Below are 14,439 nucleotides of genomic sequence, written 5' to 3' on the forward strand. Positions count from 1 at the left end.
TGCTCTTGCGTGGAAGCAATGTGGCCTTGGTAGCTCGCTGGAGGGAGTTGCCAGCACATGTGCCCATACAAGTCACCTAACTCCGTAAATTCCGTGGAGGGGATGGGCGAGGAGGATGGAGGAGGGGTGGATGAGTTCTGATGCCATCTTCAATTGCATGCCGAATGTGTTTGATCCGGTTCAAATCTGGCGAGCTGGGTGGCCAGCACATCAATTGGAACTCGCCACTGTGTTCCTCAACATACTCCATCACACTCCTGGTCTTATGACAAGGCGCATTATCTTGTTGAAAATGCCACTGCTGTCGGAAAACGTGATCGTTATGAAGGAGTCTGAGAGGTCTGTAATCAGTGTATGATATTTCTTGGCTATCATGGCGCCTTCCACGAGCTGCAGTGGACCGTTGAATGCCCACGTGAATGTTCCCCGGAGCGTAATGGAACCGCAGTCAGCTACCAGTACAGGTCTCAAGGAACTTTTACCCTTGAAGACGACGGTTTCGCGCCCTCCCATCGGCATAACGAAGCAGGTATCCCGATTCATCAGACCACGCAACGCTCTGCCATTGCGCCAACTTCCGGCGCCTATGGTGACGTGCCTATTTCAGGTGTAGTTGTCGATGTCGTGGTGTTAACATTGTCGCACGCATGCGTCTTCGGCTGCGGAGGCCCATCGTCAGGAGTGTTCGGTGCCCTGTGTGTTCAGACTCACTCGTACTCTGCCCAGCATTAAAGCCTGATGGTAATTGCCCCACAGTTCGCCATCTGTACTGTTTTACCAGTCTGCCCAGCCTACGACGTCAGACATCTGTAATAAGGGATGGCCGCCCAACCACACGACGTCTGGACACGATTTCATCTTGATTTCGTCACGTGTTGAATACACCACCCACAGCACTCGACGAACACCTAACGGGTAGTGCAGTTTCCAAAATGTTCGTGCCGAGCTTGCGTGCCATCACATTCCGCCCCGCCCTCTATCAAACTCAAGCTGATCGCGAGCCTTCCCATCCAGCACACGTACAGCACGCCCAGTGATACTACATGCTCCAAGCGTGTGTTTGACTAACAGTCATTCTTCGCCAGGTGACTGCTATCGCCTGGAACGTTTTATATCGATAGCAGGTCTTTGGTCATAATGTTCTGTATGATCAGTGTATACTGTTTTCTGAGAACCCATTTGCTGATACTCATTGCTTGAGTAACTTCTTTACTTCATGCACATCGTCATAATGACTGAAACCAATAGGTTACCAGCTTTATTTCTTGGGATAATACAGTTCAATCGCTCTATTCTTACTTTTCTAATATATCTATTCTTACCCTGTGCATAAGCTCACGGCAGATGTTGTGTAGAAAACTTAATTATCATAGCTCCATAAAAATCGGAGTCTAATTATAACAAATATGTCATGTATTTTTCAGTCACGCATTATTTTGCTTTCATGATCCGAAATTTGACATGAATACATGACACCTGAAACACATGAAGCACAAAATCTGATCGTAGCTTATGGATTCACTCTGATACAAATGATGTTCCCAGGTCATGAATTTGGATCATTTACAGCACAGGGGCTAGAATGTCGAATAAGAGAGAGGCAGAATGAATACTTCTAACGCTTTTAGCATCGCAACGACTAGTATTAGAGAGAAGGTCGAAGAAATGCTTTTACTGATGCTGCTTTTCGTGGAATATGCTGTTTTCTAGAATGCATAACGATATTCTTTGTCATATGGGCGTGCATATGGTTCTCTTGGAATACATCACTTTGTAGGTGAAGAAGTACGAGTGGAAATAGCCTCCTCTCATTCTTCCATGGCGAATTATATCATGAACCAAATCCATGTTCCCCAAAGATCTGTCAAATATATAAAAGACTCATCGCGTGTTCTTGTCGAGTAAAATTCAGAGCCAGATGTGTTCTGTGCCATAGATGAATATCGCGATGAACTAATACGACCGGTGGGGTTACTCATGGTCAGGCGACTACTTCTAATCGTTAATAATGTAATGCGCGACTTCTCGAACCTGGAAGACGATCAGAATTCTGCTGGTAAAGGAATGAGTGCCTCACTGCCCTCAGGAAACGAGTGCATTAGCTCTTGGATGTGATAGCTCAGTCATATGGTAGCCACTCACGATTATGAAACGTTGGTGGTCACGGCTCATGCTAATGTGTCGCTGCGATAACAGCGATATTGAGATGAAAACGTAGATTGAGGAATACAGAGCTTGCACTCTACTTCATAAGTAGAATTTCCTTTTCGTTTTCTTTGCATTCTCGTACCTCACTCACACTCCAAGAGTTGACGTGGTCTCAGTCTCTCTAAGTTTGATGCAAAATAAGGAGTGATGTAGGTTTGTACATTCAAAAGAACCGTAAAGAGCATATATCTCGTGACGGGACTTCGTTGTTACTGTCGAGTAACTTCCGATTTAATTGTATACGTCGTTAAAGTAATCTTGCTATATTCAAAGAAGAAAAAAGTACGTAGTACGGCAGTATTTAGTGGCATAGTGCTGCGAATTAGGTACCAGTCAAGTGTGGGTAGCACGGTATTGTGTGTATATCGGTTATAGCTGCGTAAGCACATAATATTTGCGAATTACAACCGTGTTCTACCCTTCACTATGCATTGTAGTAGTTCGAAAACATCGGCAAAATAACTGAGGTGACGCAATGGGTAAGCCAGAAAGCTTATTTTTGGAAGGTGTAGGTGTCGTATTCACTCCGTTACCTTTACTTTCATTTATATGTCTCCCTTAAACCATTTCTAGCAAATACCGGAGCTATTCCTAAATAAGGACACGACCGAATCGTAACACCAACATTGTTCAGCACAGTAAGTCTTTCGTTTTTCAGTGACGATTATGTTGACGAGACGTTAAACGTTAACTTTGTCACGGGAAGTCTAAGGGAGATCCGTTTTTCCGGGGTCTGAGCGAACGTACAGACCAGCGGCTCATTAAACACAAATGCAGAGGAATGTCTATGTCGCGAAGCCGTCAAAGGGTTAAGTAGTTCTCCTCTGAATACTTAAGAAGGTGTATTTACCGCTCTCGTACAAGATACCAAGGAGAGAAACTGAAAAGTAGTTCAGAACATCATTTCGTTCCACAAAGACATTGACTAAAAGACAAAGAATAAAGAACTTTAATGTGGTAAAGAACGGATACGAGTGCGATGCAGCGCGATCACTAAAAAATACGGTATACAATTGCTAAGTGTCATTTTCTAGATTGGTATCATTTCGTATATTGTATAAATGATGAACACGATGTTTCACATTTACGGCCTTTACAATAGATCTGCAAGCTTTAAAAAATTAGACAATAATGAACATTATGTTTGCTGAGCATAGTACATTTCTCACGTAGAATACGGTAATTGGGTAGCGAGAAATATACAAGTCTGTAAAGTAGTCAGTAAAACCGATAGAAATGATTCTGCGTTGATAAACCATTCATATTTCCATATGCCTGCTACTCTTTTTTTTCCCTCGGTGTTTCCACAGTTCATAAAACTTCCTTTAATAGTTCATATCCGCCGTTTGGAAGGAACTAACTAAACACATATTAGGAACAATGGCATTCCTCTGAGTTGCGGGCAAGAGAACCAAAAATTTCTATGCACATGTTACCAACATTTGCCATCTCCGACTACAGAAGTCCAATACGTTGCGCACTCGGCTGCCGCCGCGCCTCAAGTGAAAGGTACACAACAGCGTACCTACGGAGAAAGATTCGCAGTCGTACTCGCCAAAGGCAAACTTCAATATTTGGTGTGTTCTATCAGGTCGGTGCTTTGTGCCTGCTTCTGCAATAGTAAGAGCGTATCTTGGTTTCTGCCTGCAGGACTTTCATTGACATTTACGTCTGCCACTTTCCCTCAAAACATGCTAACTTGTGCTGAAAAACGGCTTGCACAGAACACGTTTTCTGTCTATATTTCATTTTCTACTTATTGCTCACGCATACACATACACCAACACTCACACACTAGCACCAAGATGGGAATGAGACAGCTAGGGAAACAGAGAGAGAGAGAGAGAGAGAGAGAGAGAGATAGTAAATATAGTGCTTGACAAAAACAGAGAAGCAGCCAGAATGGAGGAGGAAACTAAATGAAACTTCATGGGTCGAGGGCTTAGAATACGTTATTACGTGGTTGCAAAATCGAGTTCAGTTTACTAATAAATTGACAGTATGGGCCCACTTATCAATACGACGGTTAAAATCCTTTGGCCTGGATGCAAGCACTTATTCGATTGGCTAGGGTGTCAAAGCCGCCGTATCCTCTCCCGAGGTAAATTGGCCTTCAGCAGACTGTTGTAACTGGTCCTTGATGTCCTGAAGTGGCACTGGAGCATTGTTGACGTTCGAGCTGGCCCCACACATGTTCTGTCGGGGACAGATACGGGGATCTTGCTGGCCACATAAATACAGGAGTAACATCGCTGTATCACTAATGGGACCTCTCCCCAGATCACAGTCATATTCGCCGACGGAGGTCATCCGGGATTGTGCAGTACAGAGATTCGTCACTGAACACTTGACATGTGTCCTGGTCACTTCGCCACTCGACATTCAGTAAATTGTGTTATGGTGTTATTGGCGTTACAGCAGCTTACACATGGGACAATAATTCCCTAGACTTGCTTCCTAGTTCCCGACCTTTGGTGTGGGGTGACACAGAATCTCCATTTCTTGTTCTCAGAAGGCAGGCGCAAATGTGGAGGAGCTACGATATGCTTGGTGCATAGAACGGAGGTCCTCCCTTTTGGTGGTCAGATGTAGAAGAACGAAACCTTCCATCACGCTCCCACGTTGTCCCAGCATCGACTCACTGTCACATTCAATAGCGCTACACATCTGGTTATTGCATGATTCGTCCAGCCGGACAAATGGAAGCCCACAAAGAGTTATGCTGTCTCACACGAGTTGGCGGCATCTCCGTGTCCTTCGTAGTGATCACCCATCGTCAGATTCTCTTCATGGTCCTTATATACCATACCAAGCCTCGTAACATACCCGCCGATGCTGTGTATGTATACGACGTTACAGACATCCCATCATGTCTTTAAAGCCGGCTGCGCAGGGGCTCAGAGTTGTGTTCCGATTGCGCTCTTGTGTTGTTCATAGTATGCTTCGTTGTCGGTTCTTGATCCTGCTACGTCTAGGCTCTCGATTTGGTTCACTCTTCGGATCTGCATACTGCCGTATCCGTCTCCAGCTGTCGTTATTGTCTTCGTTGTTGTCCATAGTTGTTCTCTTCCAGTGGTTTTGGCGACTCACCGTCGGCAGTCTCGGCCAGTCGGCCTGTGTCTCCCGGTCATCTCGTATTCCGGTTACTTGAGAGATGAAAACTAATATTGCATTAAGCACTGGATTGGAGTTCTTTGTCATCACTCTTAATTAGTTATGGAATGTGGGTGCAGGAATGGCCGTGAATGTGGGCCACCTCGCCACTATTTCACCATATTTACACGTCACAGATTTCTCGACGTATCGTGATGCCACGGGGATAATGTACGTTCCGCTTGTCTGTCGAAAGAGTAGCCCATTTGGAGATAAATCGTATCCGGAGATAAACCCCCTGATAGATGGGACCAGGTGATGTACCACATTGGTAAGACGCTGCGTTCTCAGCGGAATGATGGTGGCTCCGTAAATTTCTTAATGCGAATGCTAGGCTAGTTCCTTTTGAAACGCACGGTCGATTACCTTTCCAATATTCTCAAATCCAAGCTCATGCTCCGTCCCTAATGACATTCATATTGACGTGACGTTAAACCCTAATCCTTCTGACAAGTGCAGAGAGTGGAGCTGCTGCAATATACGAGGGGCGTTCAGAAAGTAAGCTCCGATCGGTCGCGAAATGGAAACGACTATGAAAATCCGATAAAGCTTTGCACAGATGTGTTGGGTAGTGTCTCTAGTATAACACCAGTTAGCATCACGTCGCTCTTCTCATTTCTGAGCTCGCAGTGAGTGCGTAAAGATGTCTAGAAAATAGTGTCTGCCGCCAAGTACGAGGGCCTGGTGAGAAATTTCGCCTGAAGCTATGCAGCTAACATTACATAACTGTCGTGCTGTTTCGTCTTCACGACAATTCTCAGCCGCATTCTGCAGGGGCAATGAAGATGCTCCTGCATCGTTTTCAAATGGAAATGTTAGATTACCCACAATACAGTCCGCAATTGTCTCCCCCTGAGTTTCATCTCTGGTCACATGAACCGCTGTCTTTGAAGACAACATTTTGACACAGACAACGAGGTGTAGGCCAGCGTGGAGAATTGGCGGAAAGCACTGGCGGCTGCCTTCTATGATGAGGCTATTGAAAAGTTGGTACAACGCTATGACAAAAGTCTAAGTCAGAACGGCGACTACGTAGAGAAGTAGCTGAAAGGTGTAGCTAATTGTTACAAGTAAAACATTTCTGATGTTCACTGTGGTTTCAATTTGGCAATCAATCGGAGCTTACTTTCTGAACAGGCCTCGTACTTAACCAGATATTCGGAGCTCTCAGATATACCGATGTCAATGCACAGATTGTCGCCTAATCGGCAAGTTGATTATAATTACACTTCTGCTACTAGAGCCAGTGTAGATGGAAAATTATTCACCGTGTGGATACACAACTTTACAGAACTGATATTCAGACTGTGCGCTGCTGGGTTTGCGTTGTTAGTTGTTTTAGTGTCATGACTTGCGGTTAGGCGCCGGTACTGATTCGGCCACGTAGGGTTGAAACACAAGCATCAGTGTGCATTACGCCTGAAGACAATTAGCACGGGTCTGGATAAGGTGAGCCAGGCTTCAGTCGTCAACAACAGCAATAGTGCTGCTGCTCTTCATGATTGTCGACGCACTCAAGGATTACGGAGAGGTCCTCTTTACACACCGGGGTTGAAGAGCGTCATTCGGAAGCTAGAATTAACGTACTAGAGGGGCATTGCACGTGGGGAAAGACCGATGGCCTAATTGTTGCCATTACTGAGAATGCTGGACGTAACGTGTGATCTTCAAGCACTGCACGAGCTGTGTTATGACAGCTGAACGTTCCATGGTCCACCGTTCGAAAAGATCTTTTTTTCAGCTTCCCACGGACTTGCACCACGTTGGCATTGATAACACTTGTTGAAGTTTCTTCTCTCTATTTCGTAATATTATGTTAATCTGGGTCATTTGACCCTGCTTCCTGCATGTTACTTTTGTGGGGAAGCAATCGTATAATGATACAAGCCCGCGATGTTTAATTCTAGAATTGCAGTTAGGAAAAGTAGGTCAAGGCACTGCCTGAATCTTGCAGCGAAGACGGTCGACGCATGAAACGCTGCTCCGTCTTTGCTTATGGCATTAGGCGAATAACGTGCAAAACCTCTGACTGTCATTTATCTTTGTGGTCTTGTTGATTTTGCCGGCGATATTAGATGGAAGCCGGCATATAACGAGAAGGTGGTTCTTAAGTCTAGCACTGCTAAGAATGGAGAGGGGGGTGGGGGATACTTTACGCCAAACTTTTAAAAAATTGTAATCTAGTTAGTTACGTTATATTTCAAATGGTTCAAATGGCTCTGAGCACTATGCGACTTAACTTCTGAGGTCATCAGTCGCCTAGAACTAAGAACTAATTAAACCTAACTAACCTAAGGACATCACACACATCCATGCCCGAGGCAGGATTCGAACCTACTACCGTAGCGATCACGCGGTTCCAGACTGTAGCGCCTAGAACCGCACGGCCACTCCGGCCGGCCGTTATATTTCAAAATTCTGAAAAAAATATTTGTTATTTTTAATAAATGATTCCATCAGATTCCACAAATTTTTAACCTTTTCAGTTAGACTTAACCCAAAAATTTAAGTCTTATTAGAAGATGTCACTCCTCCCAGTGAATGTCATATTCAGTATTTTCAGGTTCAGTAACTTACATACACAACAGTACCTCTTTAAATGGTATGTTGTTATAGGACATCAAAGCCAAGGCTGTCGATTAAAGACTCGTTGACACCAACAATCCTTCTCCTCTTCCCAGAAAAATACTGCAGTTGAAAATGCCTTACAGCACCAGAATTCGAACTGGATACTTGCGAGCCTACAGTCATCACACAAGTGTGCATTCGCGTCCTCTGGATTAACTGTACAATATGTGACACACACGAGAGACACAACTTATCCACTGCTCCCACAATATGGTTCCCGAAGAGTGTAGAACTTAAACGACTGAGTGAATCCCCGTAAAACTGGATGTAAGGATGAACTGCTGTTCTCCAGAACCATGTTTATGAAGTTCAAATTTAAACTTAAGAAATGAGAATTTGTAAATACGAGTTTTTTTCATTCTGTAGCGAAGAAATTAGCATTCACTGGCTTTCTCATCTCCATACTGGAAAGGTTCAACCAAAATCAATACGAATATATCGCTATCGGGCACTGTATCAGAGAATGCGTTTCCCTATTATTCTTTGTTCAGCGGCTGGTTGCCCAGTATTACAGACGCTGAGCACGTCCACTTCTAGTACACTGACGTTGCCACACGTTCACCCAAAAGCGTGACGTCAGCGTCCGTCTCCGGTAATATGTAATTATTTATGGTATCGTCAATGCTTGATCAGTCCGATTATTCGAAGTAAAAGAAAAAGAGATTTTTGTTTGGTCGGAAGCATTTCAGAATATTTTGGTCAGAATTCACATCCATTATTGCATTTCGAAATATTTGGAACATGTTTAGTAAACCTAACAATATTCTCCAATTCATTTTAAAAACAAGGGAAATGCAGATTTTGTGTTTCTGTGGTTCTCTGAAGCATATTTTATGTTCTTTTGCGCTGAACAGTAACTTCAGAAAGCAACAAACTAGCACAAGGAGAACTGCATATAGAAAATTCAATATGTACAAAGTATCAAGCATCATCGGATACTCTGAGAACCATACATTTCCGTCAGCAACCCGTGGACAGTCAGACGTCAGCAACCAATATCTTGAAATACTCGCAGGTCTCCTGTATTCCTGAGAGGTTGTTAAGGGCAGCAAAAATTTGTATGGTTTTCAGAGCAGCTTCAATACTGATGCGGTAAGATAAAAAGAGGACATTTCATGCATAATTGTCATTGTGAATCGCGACGTTCCCATAATGCTATTACAGTGCTGTCAAAAAGTATTTTTCACTAAATCCCATAGCAACTTAACAGAAACAGTGCCAAAACTATCACTTACACGATTACGAATTCCAACTGTATCCAACTACCAGTTGTAAGTATCTCATTTCTGCTATACCAGGTATGAATAAAAAACGTTTGTTCAGTATCAAGATGGGCACAAAGCAATATGGTGTCTCAAGTGGTCCTTATATCGCACTGAAAGTTGATTAGGGACCTTTCTTGTGAATCCAGTCCACCTATGCTCTGCGACGATCATTTTTACATAATTTTTGCTGGAGACAGATGCATTAAAATGTATGGTTTTTAAGAAGTCGGTACTGATAAAATAGCAGATAAACACAGTTTTTCTAAAGTTATTCATAACAAAATGATGTACAAAATATTAGGAAGACCCATTGCCGAACGAGGTATTTTGGTAAGGAATGGAAAACAAAAAGTGTTTCTGTGAGATTATACAGTTTTCCAGGTATCACTCGCCAAGTTTGAAATTATTTCTCCGTCGGGAAAACTTCAATCGCTCAAAACAAAAAAAGAAAAAAGAAAAAAAGATAAGCTCTGGCCGTAATTAAAGTTAACAGATTTTTAACATACTCAGAACACGATACACGAGAATTTCAGAATTTTTGCGTGGTTTTTGAAGGAGATAGAGAGTTTAAAACGATTTTGCACCGCCCCGGGGAACGGAATGCTGCGGAGGCCGCCGGCGGACAGTATGTGTTATTATTATTTTTTTGGCCTGCGTGCCGTACCGGCGTCCCTCAGTGTCTTATCAATTTTTTAGGAGTTTGCAGTGTAAGGTTACAATTATTCAAAGATTTCCGAATTATTTTTAAAATTAACTTTTTCTTTTAATGAAAAAAAAACGGTTATCGTATTTCAGTTGGTAATGAATGATTGGTGGTACCTGATAAACTTTTGTACGAAGTCCGTTTCCGGTTTGCATGCAGCTTATTTACAAATAAAATGTGACATATTTGTCAGTGTTACTCATCATATTGTACGATGCGGTTGCAGTGGCGTGCTCGACGGTGACGGTGACCAAGTGCCAAGCGGCGTTGCGCACGCTGCAGGCCTTCCCGTTCTTCAAGCCCACCTGCCTCTGCCGCGAGCCGCACGTCGACCCGGAGTGCAACTCCTTCCGGGACTTCCTCTTCGACCACCCCTGCATCTTCGTGCTCAAGAAGGGTAAGTCAAAGTTACCCACACGTTGGGAAAAGCTTACTACAGCCTGGCGTCAAAAACTGATCACGTCAGCATAAATCGGCAGTCACAAAGAGGGTAATACCTATATTTTAGTGGGCTAAACCTCGATTATTCGCCAGGATGGTCGTCTCATAAGCCTGAATGTAGGATGATGTGCTGCATAACATCGGTAACTCGCCATTCGTGGAATCAGTGGAGCTCAAATGGAAAATACACTCTTTATTTAGCAAGAAGCTCACGAAGTTGTGAAGGCGGCGACTCGAGGGCGTGCGTTGACCCGGCTGTAATGTCTGCCTCAGCAAAGCATAAGGTGGCGAGTTCGGCTGCGACAGCACGTGTTCGCCGGCCTGGCAAGCGGGGTCACCAAAGGTTGGTGACGTGGATTCGAGACGCGTCAGGCTGCGGCTCTGGCAGTAGGTCAGCTGCGAGGCGTAATGGAGCGCAGGCTGCGAACCCGAAGCACACCAGAGAGGCCCGGTACCAGAGAAAATCACCTTGTAGGCGGCTCCAGCTCGAGCTCCAGAAGCGTCGGATGTAGCAGCAGCTCGTGGACCAGCAGCTAGCGTACGGCATAGGCGCGACAGTGGGCCCACATCGAACGGTCGACTGGCGTGGAGTATATCTCGGCGTCGGCAGCCGTAGAAGACGGTCGTACTGCCAGGTCGGAGTAAGTGAAGTGTCAGGCTACGGAACGACGTAATTCAGCTCCCTACTGCGGCAGAGAAGGCGTTGCACAGTGCCGCCAGACCAATATTCCGGTCCTGGCAGCAGGATTAAACACGCAACAACTCTGAGGTGACAAAGTCATGGGATACCTCCTAATATCGTGACGAATCCCCTTTTGCCCAGTGTAGTCAGCAATTCGACGCTGCATGAACTCCACAAGTCGTTTGAAGCCCCCTGCAGAAATACTGAGCAATGCTTCTTGCCTCTACAGCCATCCATAATTGCGAAATTGTTGCAGGTGCAGGATTTTGTGCACAAACTGACCTCTCGATTGTATCCCATAAATGTTCGATGGGATTCATGTGGGTGGCCCAGTCACTCGCCCAAACCGTTCAGAATGTTCATCAAACCAATTGCGAACAATTGTGACCCGGTGAGATGACATCGTTCTTGGGGACATAAAGTCCATGAAAGGCTGCAAATGGTCTCCAAGTTGACGAACAAAACCATTTCCAATCAGTGATCAGTTCAGTTTATAACACTGCAATACGTATTTACGTAGCTTATACAATCAAATACCAAGTTTGGCTTATTACGTACTAAGCCCCAACAGAACAAAGTAGTCCTGTTTCGGAAAAGCCACCTATAACACTTCTGTCTGCTACTACTATACCATAACCTCAAAGCTGAAGTGCGTATAATGAAATTATTCTTCTTCAAGTAACTATAGTGTGAAGAAGCAGAGCAGTGTTACCCTCTGAGAGGAATTTTGTTATGTTGACCGTATTGTACCTAACGGAAGTGGCTTATCGGAAGTGAAAGTCGGAATTACGTAGATATTCAAACAGTAACAAACAATAATTTACTTATCCACACTGTTCCAAGAATAAAAAAGAAAAACGGTCGCTAGCCTCATTAGGCATGGAAATGAGTAACATCCTTGTTTAAGAAAGTAGTTATGAGTAATTTTAACGGACGAACAAAACCTATATCTTGCCACACGCGAGTGCAATGAAGTCTGACACCTGCATGTGTTAACGTTAAGTTTGGAGTTGACAGCTAGAGCAGAATAAACTACTTGCATAAATATGACAGATAACGATACACACTACTATCTTCAGGGCTTAGTCAAACAGAATGGTCTTTATAACATTACTATTAATATTCACTGTAGAATCATGAATTGGACATAGGTTCAGTATTACTTTTCAAACAATTTCCTAAATAATGGTTTTTCAGTCCACTGTTCTTATACTGTCGACAGCACTTTTATACAACGGTTATCGCTGTTAGGTAATGTGTAAAACTTCTGCGTAAGAAACCAACTAACGCAAATATAAAAATTTGTTCGCGCAGAAACTGTTTCAAAAAGAGGGTACATCATATCTCGAACAGATTTTGAAATAGCCAGCCGCATCTGTCAGCATAAGTTCTTAAACAAGCTAATTAATAGAGAGTTAATGATGACCATTCTTTTCAGCATCCGTACTGAGACCATTCTTCGCGAGCCAGTGATACAGTTCTTTCTTTAAGTTTTAAGGAAAACACAGTCACCATATGAGCAATACGTTCGATCTTAGTCCATCTTAGAGATAAGTTTATAGTGAAATGTGCGTATTTTCCGATGACTAAATAAGAATTGTACTTTCATCTACATCTACATGATTACCCTGCAATTTAAAATTAAGTGCATGGCGGAGGGTCCATCGAACTATCTTCAAACTGTTTTTCCATCTTACCACTCTACATCAGCGCTGAAAAAACGAAGACTTAAACCTTTCCGTGCGAGCTTTGATTTTTCTTATTTCGTTATGATGATCATTCTCCCTGTGTAGCTGGGACCCACAAAATATTTTCATCAACATATTTGCATTGGTTCCTCTTCTATACGCATTTCACTAGATGATCCTATAGTTAATTTTGTGTGTGTTTGTTGCGTGTGTGTACGCACACGCGCCTGGTGCGCATGTTGTATGATACTTTGTTGTGAAAGCAGCCGAGTAAACAAAGCTTCTTTTATGTCTTTTTGTAACTGCCATGTTGTTGGCATGACGTTGCTTCGTGGCCATACAGTTGCCACGCAGTACCGTAAACGAAACTCAGAAGCATATTTGCCATCCTAAAATAAAACACAACGTGAGTAGAGATACTGACATACAGTGGCCCAGTACATGCTTGGGAAGCATACGTCGTAAAACAGGAACACAATTATGTTAAAAAGACATAAACTTAATAATTTACTCTGAACAGTAATGTAAAAGCAAAATGAGGCTAATGCAGGAAATACGCGTACGTCCTAACACATACAGTGCTAAAAAATACGCACTTGCAGTAAGTGATTAGAAATTTGCCGTAAAGCCGAATAACTAGCATAAGCAGACCAAAATCGATTCCAGACTGACGCATTAGTGATACCAAATCTCGAACGCCTCTATTTATTTTAAGGTTATTAAGATAGCGCGAAAGTATGATGAGAGTTACTTTTAAAGACCCTGTAAGTTACACGAAAAACTAATTCCGAGTGAGCGTTCTGAAATAATTACTTTCCTCTTCTTACATGCGTCTTACCGATGGCAACAGAAAAATCAAACTATTACTAATGCTTTAACCTTGTGCTTTATGTGTCCAGAGACAACATAGGAAGCAAATATCACTCGCAATCTAATCCTGCCACTTTCATAGAGCCAATCGTACGATACAAATGTTGCTGTGAAGTACGTGTATCTTTCTGCCTGTAGCAGTTAGGACACACTTTACAATTCCACCATTTGCTTCGTAAAATTGCTTCCTAATCATAGCTCCTTCTCACTTTCATATCAACTATGACATGCGGGAGTATGGCGGACATTTACTGTAGCTGCAGGTTAACTTCTTAACTGGCAGCTTTCCCATTTGAGACCACGCTCATGTGTGATAAAAACGAACGTTTTACTGCGCCGCCCAGGAGTTTAGTGGTAATTAGTGGGACATAGCTGAGCGTCGGCGATAACGCCAGTTATTGCTTTCAGTATAGTAAACTAATAAAGGCGTTAACGAGCTTCAGCTTAGTGGGCTATCGATTAACAGTCACCATAATGTGCTACAGGATGTACCAAATTAAGTCCACCACCATTCAGGCCGGACTCACTAAATTGACTTTCCGAGTGCGCAACACGGGCACGTCAGATTAAGATCGTGTAGTGCGAGCCCGTGCGTCGCCGATACAAACTAACTGCGTGGCGCTGCTCCACACAATCCGTAAATGGTTCCTATCGTTAACAATCTGCGAAGGGACTAAGAAGTTCTTAAATTTCACAAAGTGTTTTCTTCTGTTGGAACCAAACGCTGGGTTAAGTAGATGGTCTCAGTGCCTGACTCCATTCTTAAATAGCTAGGTTTCATTTATTTCAGGTTGATAACCA

At 43.4% G+C, this 14,439-nt stretch overlaps 1 protein-coding gene across 1 annotated transcript in view; it reads left to right on the plus strand.

Moving 5' to 3' along the window:
• The first annotated feature begins 9,854 nt into the window (after nucleotides 1–9,854).
• The window catches only part of LOC124556422, a 962,508-nt gene continuing 957,923 nt past the window's right edge, over nucleotides 9,855–14,439 (plus strand). The window contains exons 1-2 of the mRNA XM_047130380.1: nucleotides 9,855–9,879; nucleotides 10,184–10,354. Of these exons, the coding sequence (XP_046986336.1) occupies nucleotides 9,855–9,879; nucleotides 10,184–10,354 (196 nt within the window). The remainder of the gene's footprint in view (nucleotides 9,880–10,183; nucleotides 10,355–14,439) is intronic.

The sequence above is a fragment of the Schistocerca americana genome, chromosome X, assembly GCF_021461395.2.
Source record: "Schistocerca americana isolate TAMUIC-IGC-003095 chromosome X, iqSchAmer2.1, whole genome shotgun sequence".
In the NCBI taxonomy this organism is placed as follows: Eukaryota; Metazoa; Arthropoda; class Insecta; order Orthoptera; family Acrididae; genus Schistocerca; species Schistocerca americana.